At 42.5% G+C, this 27,809-nt stretch overlaps 1 protein-coding gene across 4 annotated transcripts in view; it reads left to right on the top strand.

Annotated features, from left to right (window-relative positions):
* LOC132808829 (palmitoyltransferase ZDHHC5-like) overlaps positions 1-27,809 on the top strand; it is a 61,176-nt gene that overhangs the window by 21,713 nt on the left and 11,654 nt on the right. For all 4 annotated transcript variants that reach the window (XM_060822266.1, XM_060822267.1, XM_060822269.1 and 1 more), the window contains exons 3-6: positions 16,007-16,128; positions 21,180-21,337; positions 22,099-22,271; positions 25,925-26,027. In XM_060822266.1, the coding sequence (XP_060678249.1) occupies positions 16,007-16,128; positions 21,180-21,337; positions 22,099-22,271; positions 25,925-26,027 (556 nt within the window). The remainder of the gene's footprint in view (positions 1-16,006; positions 16,129-21,179; positions 21,338-22,098; positions 22,272-25,924; positions 26,028-27,809) is intronic.

Genomic DNA, 27,809 nt, shown 5'->3' on the forward strand with positions numbered 1-27,809 from the left:
CATTTGAAAGGGCTGACTGAGATCTGGCTTTGATGTCTCACCAGAATGGTGCTTCCCAAATCCGAACACCACCTTACTACCATTTTGAGAGTGCAGCTGACTCTCTGGCAATGTGGCTAATCTGTCTTTCCTAATCTGGGAAATATCAGGCGAGCTTTAGTTGGATACTCCACATAACCTTCTTTTTGTATTAAAGCAAGAGAATGATTGTCCTACCAAGTGGATTGCAGATGATTTTCTCTGATTTGTAGCTTCTGATGCATGATTTTAGTGATGAAATGCATGAAAGATATTGGATGGGATCCATTGTAGTTCTGGTATTTTTGTGGTGATTGTGATGCACCCAAACCTCTTAAAACCCATGATGACTTTGAGTCGCTGTGCCCAGAACTCAGTACAATCTGAGCAAGATTACACAAACAAAGTGAAGCCTTTCAGTTCTGCCTTTCACTTTCTTTCTTTAATCTAACTTTTTTCCCTTTGGCAACTTGTGATCTAAAATCTGGGGGTGGTAACTCTTGTTTTATGTGGTTAGCGGAATGGGGGGAGGTCGGAGGTTTGTGCAGAATGTAAACATTACTGTAGACTTGTTGGATGTAATGGCATACTTCTGCATTTTACATCTCTATGCAATGACAATTTTCTTTCTCTATTCATGGGATATGGGTATCACTGATGGGGCGAACATTGATTTCCCATCCCTAGTTGTAGTGGAGAGGGTGGTAGTGAGTAATTGTCTTGAACAGCTGGAGGAGTTTCCATATTCTGAACATTTGAGTAGTTTATTGCTATCATCAGTTGCTTCACCAAAGACTTGCAACATATTTAATATCCCACACTGATTGTTTGAATAATCAGTGGATGAGTTGTTTCTGAGTCACAGGATTTTCAGGCATGACTGTGGCTTGTTAACTTGTTTGGTGAATTTCTTATCTCCATTCTGTTTGTGGGGTTAATTTTCAACCTTGCAGAAGCATTGGCAGATTGGGAGGTATGTTGAAATGTCTGGACGATTTAAATTTGAGTCAGGTTTTTAATCATCAGGGAAGAAAGATTTGTAAAGCAGGTGCACACAAGTTACCCAAAAATATCAGCAGCTCCTTCCACCCCAAAATTGGTGGAGTTGGCAAATCACTGTTGGGACAAATTCATAAAGACTCCTTCCCTAACGGGTGTGTCGCTGTGCACAGTGTGTTGCTGTCTGCTAGAGTCAAAGTCTCTGTGTGTACAATATAGTTTTTGCCATTTTTTGTTTAATCCCTTTTCTGGTTAGTCACCCATGTGCGTTACTTCACACTTGTCCAGATTGAATTCCATTTGCCATTGCTCTGACCACCTGAGTAGTCCATTTGATATTTTGATGACGTGTTCACTTATACAGATACGACATCCCCAGATACTGTCCCAATGCCTCAGAAATCTCAAACCCTTCATCCTATCTCTTCAGCTGCACATTAATCTGTTCTGTCCTTCTATTCTTATACTCAGTACAGCTTCGCAACAGGATTAGTCTGGAGATTACTGCTTTGAAATTCTGGTTTTCAATTTTCTACATAACTCCCCAAGTCCACTTGGAGGACTTTGTTTCTCTTTCTTCCTATGTTATTGATCCTAACGTGGACCACAGTCTCTGGCTGATCAACCATCCCATTCATAATACCCTTCAGCCTACTTTAGGATCCTTAACACTGACACTTGAGGAGCAGCATACCATCCTGCAGTTGCATTTACGGCCACAGAAGGACTTGTCTACTACCTCATTAATGAATTACTATAAGGTTAGATAATATGGAATCCAGGGAGAGCTAGTCATTTGGATACAAAATTGGTTCTGGATGAGTGGTGCTGGAAGAGCACAGCAGTTCAGGCAGCATCCAAGGAGCAGCAAAATCGACGTTTTGGGCAAAAGCCCTTCATCAGGAACAAAGGCAGAGAGCCTGAAGTGTGGAGAGATGAGCTAGAGGAGGATGAGGGTGGTGAAGATAGGAGACAGAGGATGGTGGCGGACGGCTGTTTTTCAGACCGGAGGCCTGTGGCCAGCGTTGTGTAGCAACGATTGGTACTTTTTGTCATTTTATATAAATGATTTGAATGTGAATATAGAAGGTATGGTTAGTAAGTTTGCAGATGACACCAAAATTGGTGAGTAGTGGACATGCTGAAGGCTATCTTGGAGTACAATGGGACCTTGATCAGATGGACCAATGAGCTGAGGAGTGGCAGATGAATTTTAATTTAAATAAATGTCAGATGTTGTGTTTTGATAAAGTAAAATCATGCAGGATTTGTTTACTTAATGGTAGGGTCCGAGGGAATGTTGCTGAACAGAGAGAACTTGGGGTGCAGGTTCATAGTTCCTGGAAAATGGCTTTGCAGGCGCACAGATCAGCGAAGACTGTGTTTAGCATGCTTGCTTTTATTGGCCAGCACATTGAGTATAGGAGTTGGGATGTCATGTTATGGCTGTACAGAGCATTGTTTTGGCCGGTTTTGGAATACTGCGTTCAATCCTGGTCTCCCTGCTGTAGGAAAGATCTTAAAGTTGAAAGAGTGCAGAAAAAATTCCCAAGGGTATTTCTGGGTTTGGAAGATTCGAGCTATAGGGAGAGCCTGGGTCTGTTTTCCCTGAAACATCGAGACTAAGGAGTGAACTTATAGAGGTTTATAAAATCATTAGGGGTGTAGATAGGGTGAATAGCCAAGGTCTTTTTTCACAGGGTAGGAGAGTCCAAAGCTGGAGGACATACTTTCAAAGTAAGAAAGGAAAGATTTAAAAGGGCCTCGGAATGGAGGCGAGCTGCCAGGGGGCATGGTGGAGGCTGATACAACTGGAACCCCTGAATGGGTAAGCCCCTTTCCTCTTCCCTCTCACATGGCACCTCAGATTAGCAACACAGATGCTAGCCTAGCTCCTCGGATTTAGTCACACTATCAGTTGCCAGGAAGTAAGTGAAGGCTACTAAGTCCTGGTTCTCACCAGCATCTTCTGTAACCTCTTTTCTACAACGTCTTTTTTTTTAACTGCCTCAACAGAGCTAACTGCTATCATCAGATCTTTATAGTTACACATGACCAAATGCATCTACTCTTGCATCCCCCTCATAATTTTGTGCCCTGTTGTTCCTTGTAATGTGCATTGTGAGATTTGAAATCACGTCTTCCTCATGGGACTGCACCTGATGCAATTGTTCCAAGTGTGGAGTGAACTGACTAGATTATCTTTCCTTATTAATGGATATACGCTTGCTGGCCCACCACAGTGGCAGGATTCCAAGTTACTCAGTCACCTGATCTTTTACTGACCATCTAATGTGCTGCAGCATCCAGGTTACTGATCATTTGCCATTCCATAAGTTTAGCAGTAAATACTAGGGTGCATTTCTGTGCCTGACTTCAAAAGCGGGGCATTAGTCAGGAGCACTGCAGTTAGCACAGGATGGAGAGAGGCAATTTGTGCCAGTGTTCCAATACCTGATGTCAATGGTTTGCATTATCAGCATTTGGTCAGAATTTTGATATTTGAACACTAGCCCAGGCATTGGAACCTGTAATCCAGACCAATGCTCCAGTTGCTCTAAGAGTTTTGCACTGTCAGAGGATCAGTATGAACAAAATGCCATATCTGAAGGGTCAGTACTGAGTTCCTATATAATGGCAGTAACTGCTCTCTTACTGCTTATGCTTTGTTGGCAGTGAAATAATTTTATGCTGTCCTGGACTGTTGAGTGGTGTTATACATATGAGTTCTCCAGGACAGAGAGGAAAGTGGACTAAACAAATTGGATGTTGATGGATGATGACACAGTACTGCTTTTTAGTTTTTGTAAGATCTGGACTATTTCTTTGGTTAATGCAATGTTAGAAGCTTTTTTTTTGTTAGTAGTATTGCACCGTGATATCTCTTAATAATAGGCATAGTTTGCAGCTGCTGAGTTGCTGACAGCAAACTGTCCCAAGGACAGCAAGCTCCAGGAATAAAGCCGAGAGAGGACAGGCCAGCAGTGGGGGTTTGCACATGGAATGCAACTCGTATATCTGTGCTTTCTATCTCACTGAATCACAAGTGTTCACAAAGTACTATGATGGCAGCTAGAATGCTGTCTGTTGATGTGCTGTGTTGGGAGAGGGAACCTCAAAAATACCGCACTTTGAACTTCCTTTTGTGTAATCTTTGAAAAATCCAAAAGTCCCCAGTTTGTGTTGCAAGCCAAGCAGCCTGTGGTCCTTTGACGCAACGGATTAGTGTTGCATTTTGGATCTTTTTGCAGTGGTCTATGTTTTTATTAAACTGTCAGTAATAAATGCTTTCTTAAAGATCTGTTCTGACAAGACTCTGGGTGTGGTTTCCATTTCTTGGAGATGATACATGGGTTGTGCGTATATTGGGTTAAGGTGGTTGACAAGGTTTAGCCATATTGATGAGAGCAAACGATAATTTCTGAGCAGAGTCTTTTGCAGCACTAGAAATAGCTTATAGGCATACCATGGGTTCTGAGTTATTAGGCCTGAAAGCCTTGCATTATATTTCTTGATTTATTATTATTCCTGTGCTTTTTTTTTATTTTCTCCTAAAAATGCATTTCAGATTTAATAAGAGCTGTTAGTATTTTTGTGGTCATTGTTACAGGGCCACCATCTCTGTTCTTTTTGTGAGCTTGAGAATCTTTGACTGTCTCCCTCACTGGTTCATTCCCAGCTTGTCCTGTATTTACCACCACCAACGTCAAGGCTGCAGCATGTTAACAAACCAAAACAAACAAAAACAGAAATTGCTGAAGAAACTCAGCAGACCTTGAAGCACCAGAAAAGAAAGCAGTTAACATTTTGAGGCCTGTGACCCTCCTTCAGAACCGTTTGAATGATTGGATTTATGTTGATGTTCAAGAGTGGAACAGAATCCAATCATGGGATGAGAGTGTCACTGATAAACACCAATATTTATTGCCTCTCCCTACTTCCCTACTTGCCTTTATTAGTCATTACCTTTTTCAGGCTGAGTGGCCACTTCAGAAGGAAGTTCAAAGCAGAGGTTGTTTTTGACCAGAATCATGTGTAGGCTCAGCTTGGATAAAGATTGTGTTCTTTCTCTCAGTGAAAGAACATAGAAACAAGTGTTTTTTTTGTCTGAATGCTGAGAGAATTGTAGCCCAGCCTAATCCTATCCATACATAGCGGGTTTGTTTTAGTAATCAGCAGAGGTTAATTGTAATTCCATAAACAAGCTTAACTGAATCATACAATCCACTAATACAACTTGCAGGTTTTGAATCCCCTGGCATAGTTCAACTGCAAATAGCATTCACCTTAAATGAAAACTTATTCTGTTGAATTAACAAAGATCATCCTGGACTTTGTCCCTGATTGTGAAGTGTTTCATGCTAGATAGTTAACTTTTAAATGTGTTCCAGTAATACAGTTCCCAGAAGCAGCTTTGAGGTAATTTATTCCTTCAGTGGTTTTGGTTGTGAGAGGGATGCTGAGCTAAGACACCCAAGGAGAAGTCACTCGCCTGCTGTCCTCTCAATATTGGCCATGAGATCAATGAAGATCTCTAGGAGGTTCAGACTGTAATCTTATGGCAAAATGTCAACTGCTCCCCGAGTCCCTTTGCACAGTCAGTGTAGATTAACTGTGCTCAGTAAGAGGCATGTGGCTTTAACTGTTAGCAATGATAAGATTCCTGCCTCGTGGATCCAAATTCCAGTCTAGTGACTTAAGTGCAACATCCAACTAATGTTTCAAGGCAATGGAGAGGGAATGCTGCACTGTGAAGTGGACTTAAAAGACCTTGTGACTGTTATTGAGAGAAAAAAGGAGTTATTTCTGGTGTCCTGGCGAATATTTATCCTAAAGCCAATGTCACTTAAAATATTTTAGCAAGTCATTATTAAGTTGTGTTACGGGTGCTTGCTGTATATAGATTGACTGCCTTGTACCTGACACTTCAACAGTGACTGCACTTGGGAAAGAAGTTTGATTGTCTGTAAATTAGTTTTGGGTTGTGCATGGCATTGGAGAAATTGGGGTCTTCAATTAGAAATAATGTCAAGTCCTTGGGTGCAGAGAACATTAGAATAATAGATATAATAATAATAATAATATCAGAATAATAGCAGGGATCGAGACCTTACTGAGTCTGGAGAGAATGGGATATCTGGGCTGTTCTCCTTGAAACAAAGGTAAGGAAAGATTTTAATCTACATGCTCAAAGCAGTGGGACTTCTGGAAGTAGTAGATGGGTAAACTGTTCCTGTTGGCAGAAGGGTTAAGAACCAGAGGTGATTGGCAAAAGCACAAAGAACATCATGAGAAAATTCTATATCTGCAACAAGTGGTTAGGATCTGAATGTAATGCCCAGCTGAAGATTCCCATCCTGGCATGGGTCTTTGGGAAATCCAGCCCATGCTCCTTGCTGCTTTTTGTGCCTTTTGCAGAATGGTGTTTGTGTCCTGTGAGTGACATTGGAACAAGTCTTAACAGATGAGAACAGTGATACTGTGCTATTAGATGTGGGCTGTGGGTAGGGAAGAGCCGGTTTTTCTTGCTCCCTGTTCTGCTCATCTCCCTGCCCCCTTCCCAAACTTCCAGGCTGCAATTAGTTCATATAATTGCTCTTGTACGTTATTGCATTATTAATACCATGAAAAGAATGGATTTATTGCTGTGGCAGACGTTGCAGTAATCTGGAGAGGGAAAGTTGTCTAGTACACTCAGTTAGGAGAGAGAACTCAGTTTTAGAATGGCAGGAGGATGCCAGTATGTTGGTGCTTGTTCAGCCATTCAATGCTATTATGACAGCAAAAAATCAAAAGAACTGTGGATGCTGGAAATCAAACAAAAACATAAATTGCGTGAAAAACTGAGCTGGGCTGGCAGCACCTGTGGAGAGAAAGCAAAGTTAACTTTTCTAGTTCAGTGACCCTTCTTCAGAACAATTCTAAAAGTTGTATTCAGAACTAAATGTGCAGCCTATACTGTTGACTCAGTATATGCTCAATTTGCCTAGTAAAGAATTTAAATTTCAACTCAGGACACTGGAACCCATTGCCCTCCAGTAAAAGTAAATACTGCAGCTGCTAGAAGTTTGAAATGAAAACAGAAGATACTGGGGAAACTCATCAGTTATGACAGCATCTGTGGAGAGAAATAGTGAACGTTTTGAGTCCAATGTGACTTTGTTCTGCTATTTGAAGTGTTTTTCTCTCCATTGCTGATGCCAGACTTAAGGTTCTCCAGCACTTGGTTTCCTCTGTACTGAGTTAGCTGCTCTTGTTGGTTTAGGAAGATAATCAACCAGTGTGTCTTGCTGCTAACTACTCAATTCTAGCAGGATGGGATCAGATATCTGTAAATTTTCTGGTCTTCCACACTTCCAAAAAACTATGTGTCATCTCCCAAATGGCATCCATAATGTCAGTCTCTCCATAAATTTACTTTGATATGCCTGCCACTGCTGTAACATCTGATTCTCTGGAAAACTTACAAACTCATTGTAGATCTTCCAACTGTGCATGTCAAGATATGTCTTCCATAACACATGAACATAAATTATCCAACAGCATTAGATTAAACAAGTTTTATTCTTTGTGTCCTGGCCAGTACTTTCAACCAAACGTTGATTTTAAAAAGAATTGTCCAATCATATTGCATTCCTTGACCATAATGAATGGTGGTGCTGGCTCAAAGGGCAGAGTGGCCTACTCCTGCACCCATTGTCTATTGTATGTACTTCTTTTCATGCATTATAACAAATGATTGTGTTTTTTAAAGCAACTTGGGAATAGTTATAACTTTAAATGTTTTTTAAAAATTGTTTGGGGAATGTTCTGATGGTGGAAGTTGCAATATAAATGCGAGTTCTGAAGCATTTCCATAGGTATGTTCTTTCTGTGCTTGTTGACTCAAAGTTGAAACTGGTGTGAGGCCAGCATTGCAACATAGTTTGTAATGGGATTCATCTACCAATGTGCGTAGAGAGCTGTGTGTTGGGAAATAGCTTGGTGTATGTATCACTGATGAGTCATAAAGCTATGATGGAGCATTTTTCTTCCTGCCCTTTATAGTGTTGGTCTTCCCTTCAAACTGTCCATTCTGGTTAGTTGAGAGAGTACTCCTAATTCCAAGTCTGAACCCTAATGTGTTTTGGTTCTGTTTGCTTCAGGGATTTGAAGCTTGTCACCCAGGTTTAAACTCCCAGTTGAAAGTACTGAGGGAGTACCGCATTGATCTATCTCTCATTTCTTCTGCCAACAAATCCTGTGCTCTGATTTGAGATTTGTCTGCAAATGAGGCAATACCACTCAGACAGACATTTCTGAATCTTTTAAGCCTACAAGCCACAAATGGAACAAAGCAGCTAAACCAGATTGAATGTATAAACCAAGGTGGAGTCCATGCTTTAGGTGATGGATTGCCAGGGTGTGGCTCACGATAGTTTTAATCCTCCCATTCTGTGTACCCCTTTTTAAGTATTTCCAGTATAGCTGGAGATCTACATTAAAGCTTTGATTTGGCCTCCGATTGGTGAGCACTGTGCACAGTTTGGGTGCACTATAGGAAAAGATGGGATTGTGCTGGAACGGGTGCAGAGAGATTCACCAGGATGTTGTATGGAATGGAGCATTTTAACTATAAAGAGAGGCTGGATAGGCAAAAGTTAATTTCTTTAGAGCAGAGAAGACTGAGAGAGCTGTCTAAGATTGAGGAGTATGTGCAGAATGAGTTGAAATGTCAATAACAAGTGGGCAAAATTTGAAGGTGGAAGCTAAGAGGTTTGAATGGCAATGACGGGAAAAGAAAATCACTGGAAAACACCTTTCACCCAGAAGGTGATAGGAGTCTAGCTTTCACTGTATGGGAAGGTACTTGAGGCAGAAAGCCTCAAACCTTTTTAAAAATAGAGCCATACAGCGTGGGAACAGGTCCTTCAGTCCAACCTGTCCATGCTGACCATGTTTGCAAACAAAGCTAGTCCCACCTGCCTGTACTTGGTCCATATCCTTCCAAACTGTTGTGGTTCTGTTCGCCAAGCTGGAGGTTTTTGCTGCAAACGTTTCGTTCCCTGGCTAGGGAACATCATCAGTGCTATTGGAGCCTCCTGTGAAGCGCTGCTTTGATGTTTCTTCCGGTATTTATAGTGGTTTGTTCTTGCCGCTTCCGGGTGTCAGTTTCAGCTGTAGTAGTTTGTATGTGGGGTCCAGGTCGATGTGTCTGTTGATGGATGTTCTTGCTGCTTCCGGGTGTCAGTTTCAGCTGTAGTGGTTTGTATATGGGGTCCAGGTCCATGTGTCTGTTAATGGAGTTTGTGGATGAATGCCATGCCTCTAGGAATTCCCTGGCTGTTCTCTGTCTGGCTTGTCCTATGATGGTAGTGTTTTCCCAGTCAAATTCATGTTCTTGGTTGTCTGAGTGTATGGCTACTAGGGATAGCTGGTCGTGTCGTTTTGTGGCTAGCTGATGTTCATGGATGCGGATTGTTAGCTGTCTTCCTGTTTGTCCTATATAGTGTTTTGTGCAGTCCTTGCATGGTATTTTGTAAACTATGTTAGTTTGGCTCGTGCTGGCTATTGGGTCCTTTGTTCTAGTGAGTTGTTGTCTGAGTGTGGAAGTTGGCTTGTGTGCTGTTATGAGTCCTAAGGGTCGCAGTAGTCTGGCTATCAGTTCTGAGACGCTCCTGACGTATGGTAGTGTGGCTAGTCCTTTTGGTTGTGGCATGTCCTCGTTCCGTGGTCTATCTCTTAGGCATCTGGTGATAAAGTTGCGTAGGTATTCGTTTTTGGCGAATACCTTGTATAGGTGTTCCTCTTCCTCTCTTCGCAGTTCTGGTGTACTGCAGTGTGTTGTGGCTCTTTTGAATAGTGTCCTGATGCAGCTTCGTTTGTGTGTGTCGGGGTGGTTACTTTCATATGAACCACAACACACTGCAGTACACCAGAACTGCGAAAAGAGGAAGAGGAACACCTATACAAGGTATTCGCCAAAAACGGATACCTACGCAACTTTATCACCAGATGCCTAAGAGATAGACCACGGAACGAGGACATGCCACAACCAAAAGGACTAGCCACACTACCATACGTCAGGAGCGTCTCAGAACTGATAGCCAGACTACTGCGACCCTTAGGACTCATTACAGCACACAAGCCAACTTCCACACTCGGACAACAACTCACTAGAACAAAGGACCCAATAGCCAGCACGAGCCAAACTAACATAGTTTACAAAATACCATGCAAGGACTGCACAAAACACTATATAGGACAAACAGGAAGACAGCTAACAATCCGCATCCATGAACATCAGCTAGCCACAAAACGACACGACCAGCTATCCCTAGTAGCCATACACTCAGACAACCAAGAACATGAATTTGACTGGGAAAACACTACCATCATAGGACAAGCCAGACAGAGAACAGCCAGGGAATTCCTAGAGGCATGGCATTCATCCACAAACTCCATCGACAGACACATGGACCTGGACCCCACATACAAACTACTACAGCTGAAACTGACACCCGGAAGCGGCAAGAACAAACCACTATAAATACTGGAAGAAACATCAAAGCAGCGCTTCACAGGAGGCTCCAATAGCACTGATGATGTTCCCTAGCCAGGGAACGAAACGTTTGCAGCAAAAACTTCCAGCTTGGCGAACAGAACCACAACAACGGACACCCGAGCTACAAATCTTCAACCAGACTTTATCCTTCCAAACATTTAGTCTTCATGAACTTATCCAAATTGTAACTGTATCTGCATCTGCTACTTTCTGTGGCAGTTCATTCCACACATGAACCATTCTGCTGTTATGTCCTTTTTTAAATTTTTATCTTCTAACCTTAAAAATATGTCCCCTAGTTTTGAACTCTCCTTCTGGATGAAATAACCTTTGTCTTAGCTCTCATGATTTTATAAATCTCAGTAAGGTCACCCCTCAACTTCCTGCGCTCCAGTGTAAGAAGTCCTAGTCTTTCCAGTCTATTTTTGTCTCGAGCCCTCCATTCCTGATGACATCCTGGTAAATATTTTCTGAACCCTCTCCCACTTAATAATATCTATCCTCTAACAAAAGGATCAGAACTACAAATGGTACTCCAAAAAAGGCCTCACCAATGTCCTGTACAATCTCAACATAATGGCCTATACGTAGAGCTTTGAGCAGTGAAAATACTTTGATAAGCACTTGAAATGTAACAGCATTCAAGGCTGTGGGATGAGAGTGAATTAAGCAGATTTGTTGTTGCAGATCCAATGGGTCAAAGAGCCTGTCATCTGTACGTAGAATTTATGAAGGTGAAGGCATGCACCGTAACTTTAAGGGAGAGCGAATGCTGTTTTGCACTGAGAGCTTACAAGCACCTGTCATATGACTAGCTAGCTGTCTCTGTGTACTGGAAAATAGAAAATATGTAACATTCGGCTGTGAATTGGATACCTGAGTTGATGATTTGAATTTAACCAATTCGTTTAAATTATGCCCCAGGATACTAAAACCCAATCGAGCTTGAATTTATTATTTTGCCAACATCGAACCAATGAGACGATCTGATGTTGGTGGTATAAAAAGTACAGGCAATTTGAAAGTCAAACAGAGTAACTGCCATTGAAATATTCTCTATCAAAGGTACCTTTTCATATGAAACATATTCACAATAAAAGAAAGATGACGAACCAGAGAGATCTTCAGCCAAAAGAAGAAAAACACCAAAGATGACAGCTGCTGTATGGTTTCCAAATTAAGTTATGTAATTTTAATAAGTGTTTTACTGGAGCAGCATATTAATTTAGAGTTGGAGGCTGATCATAAGAGAAAGAGTTGGGGGGGGGGCTTTGGAGTTGTGAATAGTTGTCATTTAATTATCACTTTTAGAATTAAAGAATAATTGATATTATTTTCTTTAAATAGTGGAATTTGGGAGTTCTCTGTTAAAATGAGTAACAATTACGAGGTGCGGTGAGCTTTTCTGGGTATTTAGTTTAATTAACAGAAGGGTTCACTGTTGTGTCATAACAGATTCCACGACTATTCACCTCAACCAATCCCTGTGGGAGCGACTGCAGCCGTCTCTCCACTGTCAGTGAAGAAGTTACTGGTGAATTTTTGATTGAATTAGTTAGTAACTTTTTTTGTATTGATCGTGCAGAGAATGAACGAGGGCATTTACAGACCTAACACTAACGGGAGTTCCAGGTAGGAGTGCTTGGAATTGTTGATTTAGTTTCTGCACTTGCCCAATCTTATGATAAAGCCGTGCCCATAGAACAATTAAAAAAAACACAGAACCTGCTAATCCCAGAGAACTGAAACAGACAAAAACAAATTGCTAGAGAAACGCAGCCGGTCTAGCAGCATTTATGAAGAGAGAACAGTTAACGTTTCGAGTTCAGTGACCATGTTCTGAAGAAGGGTCACTGGACTGAAAAGTTAACACTTTATTTTCTCTCAGGTCTTGTCAGACATGCTGACTTTCTCCAGCAATTTGTTTTTTTTGGTTCCTATAGAACAATATTCTAGGTTTCTGGATTACTCGTCCAGTGAGATTACCAATTTGTAGCAGCACTCCTGAAGGACATTAGTGAACAAGATAAATTGTTATGACAACAGTGTTGGTTACTGTGCATCACCATTAGAGAGTAATTCCAGATTTTATTAATTGAATTTAAATTTTTCCATCTGTCGAGAGATTTGAATGTGTGACCCTAGAGCATTAATTGGAGCCTCTGAATTTCTGGTCAGTTACATCAATAATATGTCACCATCTCCACCCTAACACAAAGCAAGATGATTGTGGTTGTTGAAGGTCAATCATCTCAACCAAGAACCCAATTGCATAAGTTCATCAAGGTGGTGTCTTTGACTCTGCAGTCTTCAGCTGCTTCATCAATAACCATCTCTCCATCATGAGGTCTGAAGTGGGGACTTTCAATGGTGATTGCACAATTTTCAGTGTAATTTGCCATAACTCAGATGTTGTGTCCATATGCATCAAGGCTTGACAATGTTCAGGTTTGGGCTGCTAAGGGGCAAACTGTTTCCACGCCACATGTGCCAGGCAATGAACTTCAGATAATCTAACCATCTCCCTTCACATTTAAGAGCATTACTATCACTGAGTCGCCTACTATCAACAATCCTCGAATTTACCATTGAGAACAAACTGAATTGGGCCCACTGAATTGGACTCTCTATATAAACATGAGTAGGTCAGAGTTCGGAATCCTGTGGTGAGTAAATCACCACCTGACTCCAAAGCTTGTCTGCCATCTATAGACCACAAGTCAGAAGTGTGGCGAAATATTCCCTACTTCCTTAGATGAGTGCAGCTCCAACAGCACTTGAGAGGCTTGACACTACCCAGAACAAAGCAACCTGTACATGACACCCATCGACCATGTTCAACATTCAGTCTTTTCAACACCAGCACTCAGTGGAGTAATGGGTACCATCTACAAAGTGCACTGCAGTAAAGCGCCAGCACCTTTCAAACCCTAAATATTCTACCACCTGGAAAGAAAAGGGCAACAGAAATGGAAATGTCACCACCTCCCAAGTTGTTCACCTTCCTAACTGGAAACTATATCCCCAATCCTTCACTGGGTCAAAGCCCTGGACTTTCTTCATAAAATCATAGAATAGTATAGCACATTAGGTGATTACTCTAGTTTGTGCTCTTTTGAACAATGCTCTGATTCATCCCACTTCTGTAGCATCATCCCCACCCAGCTGTTTCCCCATAATCAATCTATCTTTATCCAGTGGTTTATTTTTGGTCGACGAACAAGTCCTTTATCCTTCACCCTTTTGGGAACCACTTTTTCAAATCATAAACAAGTTGCATTCTTAATTTTTGGAGGAAAAAGGTTACTGCTGAAGTTGGCTCTGGTTTTTTGTCCAGACATGTTAAACATGCTCACTGGTTATTGAATATTGATCCTCGTCAGAACATGTATACGGTATAAGCAGGCAGGGAAAGAGTTAAGTTCTGAATTTTGTGAAACATGAGGTTCAGCTGAGCATGACTCCAATCAGATAAAACTTAATTAACAATAGTGTGTTGAAGGCAAGGGTAATGGGTTAACAAGGTGGAAAAGCCATCATTATGTAGAGCCATTTGACAATATTGGAAGCATTCAGTATGCAAGGGCAGCTAACAAGGGGAAAAGTATCCATTGTATGAATCCAGTTAACAAGGTTAAGAACATCCCTTGCATAACAGTAAAGGGCTTAGTCTTTGCTATTGATACTCGTTGATTGTAATGGTCACCCAATTAATGTGGATGTTGCTTATCTGGCTGCTCCTCCCTGTAAAATGACTATATAGCTCATTGAGAAACTGTTGTTAAAGAGGAGATTGGAACCCTTGTCCATGTGCATATAGGGTTGCTCTGTCTGAATCTCGTTTGGAAGGTCAAACTACTCTATCTCTGAGCATTTCACTTTGACTGAAGGGGGAATGGGACGACACATAGAAATCATTTATTTTTGTTAATATCTTAGAACCGTTTAAAGAGTTGAAAGGTTTTATCAAATTTCCTTTTCTCTGCTCCACGAGAACAACCTCAGCTTTTCTCGCCTATCCACATAACTGTAATAACTTCGTTCTTCAAACAATCTAATACATCTCTTGTGTGTTCACAAACTGCTTTGTGCCCTTAAGCTGTGATGCCCAGAATCGACAATTCATAGGTACTTTCAGAGGCCACTTGGCCTGCACCAACTCTCTGTAAAGTCAGTAAATTTTTAAAATGTTTCTGCAGCTTTGATTGTGGACTGAAATAGAAAAGTAACTGTTTTAAAAGCCAAGTATTGTTGAAGGACTGCTGCACTTTTTAAAAGTAACTTACAAGTTGCTCATTCTAAGTGCTGTTTTCATAGTTGCTGTTTTCATAGCAGTGGGGAAAGCCTAGTTGCAGATGAGCTGGAGCCAGGGGATGGTGTATAAATGGATATTTGATCAGCAACAAGTTGCTGGTTAGTCTGTGAAATGGTGACAAAGATCTCCTATGTGTTGCCAAAAATGTAATTGATTTCAAGGTATCTGAATGTCTTGAGTGTGAGGCTATCAGATCCCTGAGGTAGAGTACCCTCTTCTCTGTAATACAAACCATCTCAAGCATGAAGGCGGCCAGATCTTGTCTCATTAGTTGCTATGGTTCTTGTACTGAAGTCTCTGAGTCCTTGTAAGAATGTGAAATTACCGGGATAAAGAGGATCCAAGAGGTATATCCTGAGGAGCCAAAGGGGTAATTTCATTAACCCTTTGAACCAGCCCAATGAACAGCCATTCAAATCTTTCCATAACAGCCGTTTTTTTTTTCGGTTTGTTTGTCCATGTATGGATGTGTGTGGTGGGAACCCGGCTTCGGAGGGTTGCAGCTCTACCTTAGAGTTATATGCTGACAGTTCATAATTATTTATCTGTAGCAAGGGTCTCTCTATTTGGAATAAATAGTAATTCTTTAAGTATAGAAGTCTCTAACATGCTTTCTAACAACCTGTATCTAAAAGAAATAAAATTAATATTTTGCAATCTGTATAAAATCCTTGATTTTTGTGATTTCCCCAGGAATGGTACAGCTTGATTTCCAGCACTCTCCTCCAGTTGTAACAGTTCCTAAATACTCACCGTCTGAATGTACAATCAGATCCTTTAACAGACAATGCCCCCTCTGCAGTGACCCACTAACATTGTAGTACTTCCTGGATAACAGTGCAGGGTTACTTCACGGACTGACTCTCCAACAACGTGACAGTCCTTCAGTTCCATCAGTATGGCACTCCCTCAATGTTGACCCATCCTCTGGCAGCACAGATTCCCTCAATCCCTACCTTTGGCCTGCCCACCTCGGTCTAGGCCCAGATCTTTTGGACTGTGTCTTGCTGAAGAAATGGAAGATCCTTCTTTGGAAAGAACAATCAATTAGTGATCATGCATGTGGCTAGCCAGTGACCTAAGTTACAGTCCTGTAATCCTGATGTGTTTGTTTAAATGTTTTCCCACAGGTGCCCATGGCTCAGCCAGGTCTACTCACCAGCCATTCCCATCTACAATGTGATCATCTTTCTCTTCGTGCTAGCAAACTTCAGCATGGCCACGTTCATGGACCCTGGCATCTTCCCACGAGGTGAGTTTCTGCAATCCTGTTCCATGTGACAGCTGCTGCTGTCCTCCATAAGAGTCTGAGACCGGGATAAATAGAATTGAAGCTATTATCTCATCAGCCTGCTCAGACATAATGAAGATCCTCCAGAGCAGATGAAATTTGAATCCATACTTTTTGGTTTGGAGGTAGGGATGTTATTACTGGACCACAAGAGCCTATGATGTTAAATTAAAAAAACTGTACACCTGGACTTCATTTTTAAAACCACCTCCAAATGACAATTAAAAGAACAATTATTAAGTATTACCCGCCAAGAGACAAGCCTATAAGTCCGATTGTATAGGAGAAAGGTGGTCAAGTCTTTAAGGTGATTAAAGAAGTTGATTGAATGAATCAGAGATACCAACAGTGATATTGTGGAGGAGAATTCCCTGGAGATTATATGTGACTTTCTTTTTGGAAGAATCTCTTGAGGGACAAACTAGAAAACAGGCTGTTCTAGACGGAGTACTGTGCAATGTGTGCGATCTCTAGGGGAAGAGTGACCAGGGTGGAAGAGGGTAAAGATCCGGTGGTAGTGATCCACACAGGTGCCAATGGCATAGATAAAACTGTGGCAGAAGTTGTGCAAAGGGAATATGAACAGCTAGGAGGGGAAATTAAAAAGCCCAAACTAAAGGAGGCGGCAATAGTATCGGTTAGCGATGTGGTGGATTGTGACCAGCCAATAAAGGTGAGGGCAGAGTAAGTGTACCAAGGAATTATAAAAAGTAGGGAAATTTACCAGTGGAACAAATTTTAAAGTTTGGTATCTAAATGCATGAAGCATTTGAATAGTGTGGATGAACTAATCACGCAGACAGATGTAAACAGATACAATATAATTGGGATTATGGAGACAAGGGGGAATCAGTCGATGTGGTATATTTAGACTTTGTCAAATGTTTTCCTAAAGTCCCACCTAAGACATTATTGCACAAGATTAAAAGGGGGGTGTATTGTGTTGGATAGAAACCTGGTTAATAGAGGAAACAAAGAGTAGGAATTAATGGGTCCTTTTCAAATTGGCAGGCAGTAACTCTCAGGTCCTACAGGGAGTGGTGGTGGGATCCCAGCTATTTGCAATATTTATCAATGACTTGAATGAGGGAACAGAATGTTTGCAGATAATACCAAGTTGAATGGGAGAGTGAACCTGCAGAGGTCCTTCAGCATGATCTGAACATGGGTAAGCAGGCAAATCAATGGCAGATGCAGTATAATTTGGGTTATGCACTTTGGAAGTAAAAACAAGAAGGCAGATGACTATGTGAATGGCTGTAAATTGGGAGAGGGGAGTGTGCAGCAGGATCGGAGTGTCCCTGTGCACCAGTTACTGAAGGTAAATGTGCAGGTGCAGCAACTGGTCAAGAAGACAAATGGGATGTTGGTCTTCACTGCGTGAGGTTTCATGTGCAGGAGCAGGGATGTGCTGTTGCTGTTACACAGGGCCTTGGTGAGGCCACCCTGGAATGTTGTGTGCAGTTGTGGTCTCCTTTTCTGTGGAAGGACGTTCTTGCTCTTGAGGGAGTGCAGCGAAGGTTTCCCAAGCTGATCCCGGGAATGCTGGGACTGACCGTATGAGGAGAAATTGACCAGGATAGGATACATTCCGCTGGAATTCAGACAAGTGGGTTGGGGCTGGGGGGGGATCTCCTAGAGACTTGGGTAATTCTAACAGGACGAGACAGGGTAGATATAGGGAGGATATTTACAATGGTGGGTGTGTCCAGAACCAGGGTCACAGTCTAAGGATTCAGGGAGACTGGTTAGGGTGGAGATGAGGCATTTCTTCACCCAAAGAGTGGTGAGCCTGTGGGATTCATTACAGGAAGTAGTTGATGCCAAAACATTGAATGTATTGAAGAGGCACCTAGATATAGGGGTGAATGGAGTCAGAGGTCATGCGGAGGAGCAAGATAAAGCTATTGAACTGGGCAATCAGCCATGATCATGATGAACAGCGCAGCAGGTTCGAAGGGCTGAATGGCAGCCGTCCTGCTCTTCTATGTTTCGATAATATTCTTCATTAGAGTGGTCAAATCCAAAACTAGGGTTCTGAATGTAAATACGGACAAACCTTGATTATCCGAGCCACAGAAAACTGCTGTGCAGGTCTGGCAGGTAATAAGGAAAGCAAATGGAATGTTGGCATTTATTGCTGAAGGAATAGAACAGAAAAGTAGAGGGGTGTTGCTGCAAATTTATAAGACCGCATCTGGAGTAATGTGTACAGATCTGTTTCCTTAACTTGAGGAGGGATGCAGTTGCTTTGGAGGCAGTTCAGAGATGGGTCACGAGGTTGATTCCAGAGATGGAAGGTTTGTTTATGAAAAGAGATTGAGCAGTTTCGGCCTATACTTTCTGGAAGCTGGGGAGATCTGACACATGCTAAAGATGATTGACAGCAGAAGAGATGTTTCCTTGTGTGGCAATCTAGAATAAGAGGTCATCGTTTTAGGTTAAGAGAGCAGATTTAAAGGAGAGATGAGAAATTATTTGGAATTCACTGCTCCAGAGTGCAGTGGACGCAGAGGCGTTGAGTAAATTGAAGAAGGAAATAGATTTATAAGTGGTAATGGGTTGAAAATGTGACAGAGAGTGGACAGGAAAGTGGAGTTGAGGAGAAGTTGAGATTAGCCATGATTTAAATCAAATGATGGAGCAAACATGTGGGGCTGAATTCTTTTCTGCTGCTATGATTTGGAGGTGCTGGTGTTGGACTGGGGCGAACAAAGTTAAAAATCACACAACACCAGGTTATAGTCCAACAGGTTTAATTGGAAGCACTAGCTTTCAGAGTGCTGCTCTGTCAGGTGGTTGTACAGCCACCAGATGAAGGAGCAGCGCTGTGAAAGCTAGTGCTTCCAGTTGAACCTGTTGGACTATAACCTGGTGTTGTGATTTTTAACTTTCTGCCATGAGTTCTTGTGTTCTGTATAAATGGGTCTTTCTCGAATTGGGGACCTGCTTGAGCCCCAGCTATTCATAAATAGAAATGGCCTGGATGAAAGAACCAAAAGCAACACTTCTAGTTTGTTGATGATATGAAACTGGGGAGGATTGTAGTTTAGATGTGGATGTGAGGAGGCTTGAAGGTTATTTAGATAAGTTGAGTGAATGGATAAGCACATAGCAAATGCTGTACAAAGTGGCTAAGTGCAAAGTTATAGGCCTGTATATTTGATATGAAAAGCAGAGTATAATTTAAATGATGAGATATTGAGAAACTGGATGTACAAAGGTCCTTAAACACCAGTAAATGACACTAGACAAGTAGGCCCAGCAAGCAGTTTGAAGGGAACATGTTGATCTGCTTTCATTGTGAGAAGATTGGAATTCCAAAGTCTTCCTGCAGTTACACAAGGCCTCAGTGAGACCACACCCGGAGTATTGCAGCAGTTTTCTATCTGAGAAAGGATATACTTCCCAAGGAGGGAGTGGGGCAGGAGTTCATTAGGGCTGTTACTGGAGATGGCAGGACTCTCATGTCAGGAGGGATTGGTTTGACTGGGCCTGTATTTGGAAGAACAAGAGGAGAATTCTAAAATGAGAGCCAGCCTTTCAGAGATGATGTTAGAAACTATTTCTTCAGAGTAGTGCAGTAAGACATAGTCATTTGGAAATCCTGTAACTGAGAGATGGATAGATGTTTGTTAGGTAAGAATATTGAAAGTTATTGAATTGAGACAGGTGGACAGAGTTCGGGTCCACAATACTATTATCTAAACAAATAGCCGATCAGGTTCAAGAGGCTAAATAGACTTTGTTTCTGTGGGAGAGGCTGGAAATGGTGTTTAATGGGTCACCACCTCTTCTTATGTGCTCACCAAAATACAAGAGCATGCATTGAAGTGAACTTGGATGATAGGAAACTAATGGTGGAGTTGAGGGACAATTATTCAGCGTTGTATTCCTGGCAAGGAGCCTTGAACCACAGGGAGCATCAATTGGAAATGTGACAGATGTGGTTTATTAAGACCAGTTGCACAAACAAGACTTTGTATTCCCTTGAGTTTGGATGATCAAAGTATTGACTGAGATATGCATCATCAGAAAATGACCCCCCCTCACTGGACACACAAGATACTTAGCTGTAAGTTGGATCAACCTTCATGTCACGTAAGGAAATACAGCAATCAGTTTGTGGACAGCAAGTTCCTGAAAACCAGCTTCCAATCAACACCTCATTTTGGCAGTATGAGCCATGTGGGGAAGAAAATAATAGAGATGTGGACAGAATTATTGAGGTTTGAGTGCATGTCACTTACCTGATTAAATCCCCAATTCCATCTCTAACTGTTAACAATCTAAGCAACTGCACCCTTTGAAAAATGCGAGTTCATATTGACAGGCCGAAAACACCGCCTACACATTAGCATGCACCTTATTACCAGAGTTCATGGGTTCTCTGCTGAGGTTTACTGATATATGCAAAATAATTGAGAGGTCCTCTCTCCCTCTGAATTTCTCAGTGGGTAGAATGAAATGAAATAAGGATGGGAAGAAGGGTAGAAATAAGAATGGCACCTAAGTACTGGCAAGTCCAGGCTGGATTATTCCCATAACCGTATCAAATAATAACATTATAAATTGTTCAGCTGAGGAGAAAAAGAAATCGTGGGTCAGTGAAGTGAGGAAACTATGGTGACCACCAATTGGCTTCAAGCACTGTGGATTGTTTCACTTGTTTCCCAGTTTGACTTTGCCAGTTTTCATATGAACTTTCTTTCTCTCATGCTCTCTCTCTCTCTCTCTCCCTCTCCCTCTCCCTCTCCCTCTCTCTCTCTCTCTCTCTCTCTCTCTCTCTCTCTCTCTCTCTCATGTTCTCCCTCTCGCGCTCCCTCTCTCTCACGCGCTCCCTCTCTCTCTCTCTCTCTCATTCTCTCTCACGCTCCCTCTCTCTCTCTCGCACTCGCTCGCTCTCTCGCTCTCTCTCTGTCTCGCACTCTTTCCAACTCCTGTCTGTCTGTCTACCCCTCCCCTCTCACTCTTTTCTGGCACTCTGCGTTCTCTCCATCTCCTCTTGTCAGCTGATGAAGATGAAGATAAAGATGATGATTTTCGGGCTCCACTTTATAAGAATGTGGAAATCAAAGGCATCCAAGTCCGGATGAAATGGTGCTCAACTTGCCGGTTCTACCGCCCACCCCGGTGTTCGCACTGCAGCGTCTGTGACAACTGCGTGGAGGTACAAGTGGCTTGCCTGTCTTGTTTTAGCCCTCAACAAACAACTGTGGTAATGCTAGATATCTGAAAGAAAAGAAATTGCTGTCGAAACTCAGCAGGTCTGGCAGCATCTGTGAAGAGAAAGCAGAGTGGACCTTTCACATAGTGTTCGGAAAAAGAGGCACTGGACCCAAAACGTTGACTCTGTCGATAAATGCAGCCAGATCTGCTGAGTTTCTACAGCAATTTCTGTTTGTTTTAACCCTCCTCTTCCTGCCAGTCCTAAATCTAACCTGGAGCACTAACTCACATCGGCACATATTTCTGTTGCCAATATGCAGACAAGATATCAAGTTACTCTGTCTCACGTCACCTTTCCATTCCCAGACTCTGGGTATCAAATTGGATATGTACCTTCCCCAACTCCCAGGCCAGATAGTGATCTCAGTATGGAACCGTGTTACTGCTTGAGGCAAAAAACCTATTAATATTTCTTTCAATCTGTATTTCTTTGAATGCACATCAGTAGCCCCCACATCCATTCGCCAGGTCAAAGATGAATGCCTTTGCACTGTGGGAATGGAAAATGCGTTCAGTGATGTATCATCGCTTTTCATGGTTCTCTTAAAATGATGGACTTTGTTCAGCCCATTGTGTTGACAGGTTTGACGTGGAGTTAATTATTTGGGTTGTTGAGTCAAGCAAGTGATTAATTGACTTGTGTGAGATTTTTAATTCCAGTTTGTTTTGTCTTTCTCTATCCCCACTCTTTCTCCAACCCAGGAGTTTGACCATCACTGCCCATGGGTGAACAATTGCATTGGGCGAAGGAACTACCGTTACTTCTTCCTGTTTCTCCTCTCACTTACCACCCATATCATCGGGGTCTTCGGCTTTGGTCTCCTCTATGTGCTCAACCATGTGAATAAATTGTCTGATGTGCACACTGCTGTCACGTATCCTTTACAGTGTATACAGGAAGGCACTATGCTGAGAGTTACTTCTCATCACCTGTCTGTTGTAAAGGTGCTGGATATGTACGGTGACTTAAGTGAGTGTTTGACAGTATTTGCTGTTGATGTATTTGGACTGGTTCCCCTTCCCAGACCTCTGTGCGAGGGCGGTTAGTTTGGCCTGCATAGCAGCAACATTGGTGTGCTGTCCAGTAAATTTTAGACTCGTACAAATCAAATTGGGGTTTGAGAATTCTGGCAGCTTAATCTGAATATCTAAGCATTGTAACTTCACGTTACTGCAGCCCTTATTTTAGTGAAATGTGGGTTTGTAACAGTATTTAAATTAGGTTTAGAAGAGCCAGAGATTTCCAGGTCACATTTCGTCCCTGTCCAGGTTGCATCTTGTATTTAAAATTGAAGGCAAAATGTTGAGCATGCTGGCTCCACCCAGCACCTGTATAAAAGCAGTCTCTTCAGATTAGATTACTTAGTGTGGAAACAGGCCCTTCGGCCCATCTAGTCCACACCGACCCTCCGAAGAGCAACCCACCCAGACCCATTCCCCTACATTTACCCCTTCACCTAACACTACTGGCGATTTAGCATGGCCAATTCACCTAACCTGCACTTTTTTGGACTGTGGGAGGAAACCCACTCAGACTCTGGGAGAATGTGCAAACTCCACCCAGACAGTTGCCTGAGGCGGGAATTGAACCTGGGTCTCTGGCGCTGTGAGGAGGCAGTGCTAACCAGTGTGCCACCGTGCCATTCTCTCCTGTGTACTCTCACTTCTGTGCAGTCCCAGTGGCCTGTTCCATTGTTGATGAGAAAAGCCACCTATCCACAACTCTGCCTGGGGTTGAGGTGCCTGAGAGTGAAGAGTCCGTCTTTTAGCCTTCATCGCCTATCAGACAGGGGAAAGGCATTCAGCTCCTTGAGTCTGTCCTGTCATTGATTAGGGTCATGTTTGATATGTGATCTAACTCAAAAGCCTTTGGGCCTTTGTCCCATATCTTATCGATTTTGTTATATAAATCTATTATCAATCTCCTATTTAAAATAACCAGAGAGAATTTTAAGCTACTATTTCTTTTGTATGCCAATATGCTTCCTCGTTTCATACCTGAAACCTCTGGCTTGAATGTTTAGGTTCTGTCGCTTGTTTGTAGGCTGCACAACCAGAGCAGAAATGTTTTCTCTTACTACATTATCTGTTTCCCTCACTGTCTTGAAAACTTTGATTAATCACCCCTGATCCTTTTACGTACTTAAGGAAGTAGCCCAAGAAAAGCTTTAGTGGATTAATTGGTGGTTACCTTTCAAGATACTGTAGATTTTTGAATAGTTCCTATGGATGGAGGAATAGCTAATGTAACCCTACTATTTCAAAAGGGCATAGAGAGAAATCCGAATTATAGGCTGGTTAGTCTGCCTTGTGTAATAGGGAAAATGCTGGAATCCATACTAAAAGATGGCTATCTCACAACATCAAGTTATAGTCCGACCAGTTTATTTGAAAGTTCAAGCTTTCGGAGTGCTGCACCTTCGTCCGATAGCTCAGGAGCAGCGCTCTGACAGCTTGTACTTTCAAATAAACCTGTTGGACCATAACCTGGTGTTGTGTGATCTTTAACTTTTTGTCCACCCCAGTCTAACACCAGCACCTCCACATCAAAAGAATTTACAGAAGGGGTAGCATATTTGACAAATCTAGTGGGATTTTTCGCGGCTGGAATTATTAGAATTGATAAGAGGGAGCCAGTGGATGTGGCTTCCTAGGACTTTCAGTAGGCTTTTGGCAAGGCCCACATAGATTTGCATGCGAAATTCACGAACACTGGATTGGTACTGACATGGATAGAGAAGTGATTTGTGAGGAGGCTGCAGAGATTTGGACAAGTTGAGTCAGTGGTCAGGTGCCTGGCAGGTGACATATTAATGTGGATAAATGTTATCAACTTTGGATATCCAGCACAGAAACAGACCCTTCTGCCCAACTTGTGCATGCTGACCAGATATCCTAAATTAATCTAGACCCATTTGCCAGCATATGGCCCATATCCCTCTAAACCCTTCCAATTCATATACTCATCCAGATGCCTTTTAAATGTTGTAATTGTACCAGCCTCCACCACTTCCTCTGGCAGCTCGTTCTATGCACACACTACCCTCTGTGTGAATATGTTGACCCTTAGGTCTCTTTACCTCTCTCATTAAACCTATGCCTGCCAATTTTGGATTCACCCACCCCAGGGAAAAGATTACCCTATCCATGCCCCTCATGATTTTATAAACCTTGATATGCTGCTCCTCAGCCTCCAACACTCCAGGGAAAATAGCCCCAACCTATTCAGTGTCTCCCTATAGCTCAAACCCTCTAACCCTGGCAACATCCTTGTAAATCTTGTCTGAGCCCTTTCAAGTTTCACAACATCTTTCCTATAGCAGGGAGTCACTGCAAGTAAGCACGCAGATACAGCAGGCAGTGAAGAAAGCAAATAGTATGTTGGCTTTCATAGCAAGAGACCTTCCTAGCAAGAAGATTCAAATACACGAGGAGGGGTTTCTTGTTACAATTGTGCAGGACCTTGCTGAGAGTACACCTGGCACAATGAGTGCAGTTTTAGAGTCCGACAGCATCAAAACAAAGGTTTACCAGACTGATTCCTGTGGTGGTAAGACTGATGCATGAAGACAGACTGAATCAGTTCAGACTGTACACCGGATGTTAGAAGAATGAGGGGGATGTTATAAAATCCGATAAAACTTAAATTGGCAGAGACCAAATAATCAGAGGAAGGATCTTCTCACACATTCTCTCTCACTCTTCCATCTTGAATAAGAAGGCATCTGGATGGGTATGTGGATAGGAAGGGTTTGGAGGGGTATGGGCCAGGTGCTGGCAAAGGAGACTAAATTAGGTTAGGATATCTGGTTAGCATGGACAAATTGGACCGAACGGTCTGCTTTTGTGCTGTACATCTCTATGACTCTATAAAGATGTTCCCAGAACCAGGAATCACAGTTTTAGAATGTGGAGTAGGCATTTAGGAATGAGGAAAGAAATTTCTTCACCCAGGGAATGGTGAGCCTGTGCAGCTCTATACCACAATAAGCCATTGAGTCCAAAACAGAGTGTTTTTGAGAAGGAAATAGGTATGGTTCATAGATATGAGTTGGATAATAGGCTGTGATCGTACTGAATTGTGGAGCAGACTCTAAGTGCCGAATGGTGTACTCTTTCCTTCAATGCTTCTCCTCCAAAATGATACAACTGTAGTTCCTGTATTCCTTCCTCATAATCCCCTTTTGAAGTCCAGGTAACATTCTGGTAAGTGTCCACTACACTTCCACCAAGGCCAGTGTATAATCCTAAGCTTGACGTCCAGAAGTGCTCAAAGTGGTGTGATCTACCTGAGCCTTTTGCCCTCTCCTGGCTATTCCCTATGTCACTGGATTTGATGTCCAAGTCCCATTTCTTCATTTACCAGATGGAGCCAAATGTGCAAGTATTGATATCCTACCTCCTATCCATCGTGTCCTTAACTTCTTGGATGTTGGGTAGAACATACAGAAACTCCCAGAGTTGGTTTTTGAGCAGCTTTTCTGCATTGGTCTGTCTATCTGTCTTTCCCTTAACTCCACTAATGTAGTATGGCAGTCATGTGTGTGGCAGGCTTGTTCTTCATTCCTGTGGCTGGTCTGACTGGATTCCACATCGTGCTGGTCGCGAGGGGACGGACGACCAATGAGCAGGTAAAATATCCATGTTGTCTGTCTCTTGGAAATGCTCCTCCACCTGCCCCTGGGATAAGCCCAGGTGCGTCATCTTTCTGAGAGAATCAGGCTGGTGAATCTTTTGTGAAAGGTATTAAAGGAAAGAACCTGATTTGAGCATATACTCTGAAGTTGCAGAGATCAGAAATTAACCACAAGCAACTGTCATGCTGATTTACTATACATATTAAACACAGAACAATACAACACAGAACAGGCCCTTCAGCCCTCAATGTTGCGCTGACCTATGAACTAATCTAAACCTGTCATCATCCATGTGCTTATCCAAGGACTGTTTAAATGCCCCTAATGTGGCTGAGTTGACTACATTGACAGGCAGGGCATTCCACAGCCTTACCACTCGGAGTAAAGAACCTGCCTCTGACATCTGTCTTCAATCTATCACCCCTCAATTGGCAGCTATACCCCCTCGTTCAAGCAGATGTCATTATCCTAGGAGAAAAACTCTCACTGTCCACCCTATCTAATCCTCTGATCATCTTGTATGGCTCGATCAAATCTCTTCTTAGCCTTCTTCTCTCCAATGAGAACAGATCCAGTTCTTCAGCCTTTCCTCATAAGACCTTCGCTCCAGACCAGGCAACATCCTGGTAAATCTCCTCTGCCCCTTTTCCAATGCTTCCACATCCTTCCCATAATGCGGCGGCCAGAACTGTAGACAGTACCAGCGTTTTGTATAGTTGCAGCATGACTTCACGGCTCTGGAACTCAGTCCCTCTACCAATAAAACCTAACATATCGTATGCCGCCTTAACGGCACTATCAACCTGGGTGGCAACTTTCAGGGATCTATGTACATCCCTCTGCACATCCGCGCAACCAAGAATCTTTCCATTGACCCAGTACTCTGCCTTCCTGTTATTCTTCCCAAAGTGAATCACCTCACATTTATCTGCATTGAACTCCATTTGCCACTTTTTGGTCCAATACTGCAGTTTATCCAGTCTGATTCATCCAAAGTACTAGAGTTATAGCATTTCCAGTCAATGTTGGGGAAGTTAAGTCCCCCATAATGACCACCTTGTTCCTTTCACTCCTGCCCAGAATCGATTTGCCAATCCTCTCCTCTAGAACTTTGTGGAGGCTGACAAAAAACACCCAGCTGTGTGACTTCTCCTCTCCTGTTTCTAACCTCGGCCCATACCATCTCAGTAGACGAGTCCTCATCAAAAGTTCTCCCAGCCACCGTTATACCGTCCTTGACTAACAAAGCCACACCTCCCCCTTTTTTACCACCTTCCCTGATCTTAATAAAAGATCAGTGAACCTGCAACATCCATTCCCGACGTTGCTCTATCCATGTCTCTGAAATAGCCACAACGTCAAAGTCCCAGGTACCTATCCATGCTGCAAGCTTGCCCACCTTATTCCGGATACTGCTGTCATTGAAATATATACACTTCAAACCAGCTTACTGTCTGCCAATACACTCCTGTGACTGTGAAATCCTGTCCATGTCCTCCCTGCACTCATCCTCCAGTGTACTGGAATACACCACAGGTTCCCATCCCACTACTGAGCTAGTTGAAACCCACCTGAATAGCTCTAGTAAATTTCCCACTCGGGATATTAGTAGTCCTCTGGTTCAATCCATTAGCATGGATTGATGGATGGGAAAGAGAGGAAACAAGCATGCTGCCCCCAACTGTAATATTTGAGGTTTTGGAGACTTCTGCCCTAAATGCCAACCAACTACACTTTGCTCAGTACCCAGACCTGCTGCATTGTTGGGAAGTGCTG

The sequence above is a fragment of the Hemiscyllium ocellatum genome (genome assembly GCF_020745735.1).
Source record: "Hemiscyllium ocellatum isolate sHemOce1 chromosome 40 unlocalized genomic scaffold, sHemOce1.pat.X.cur. SUPER_40_unloc_4, whole genome shotgun sequence".
Classification (NCBI taxonomy): Eukaryota; Metazoa; Chordata; class Chondrichthyes; order Orectolobiformes; family Hemiscylliidae; genus Hemiscyllium; species Hemiscyllium ocellatum.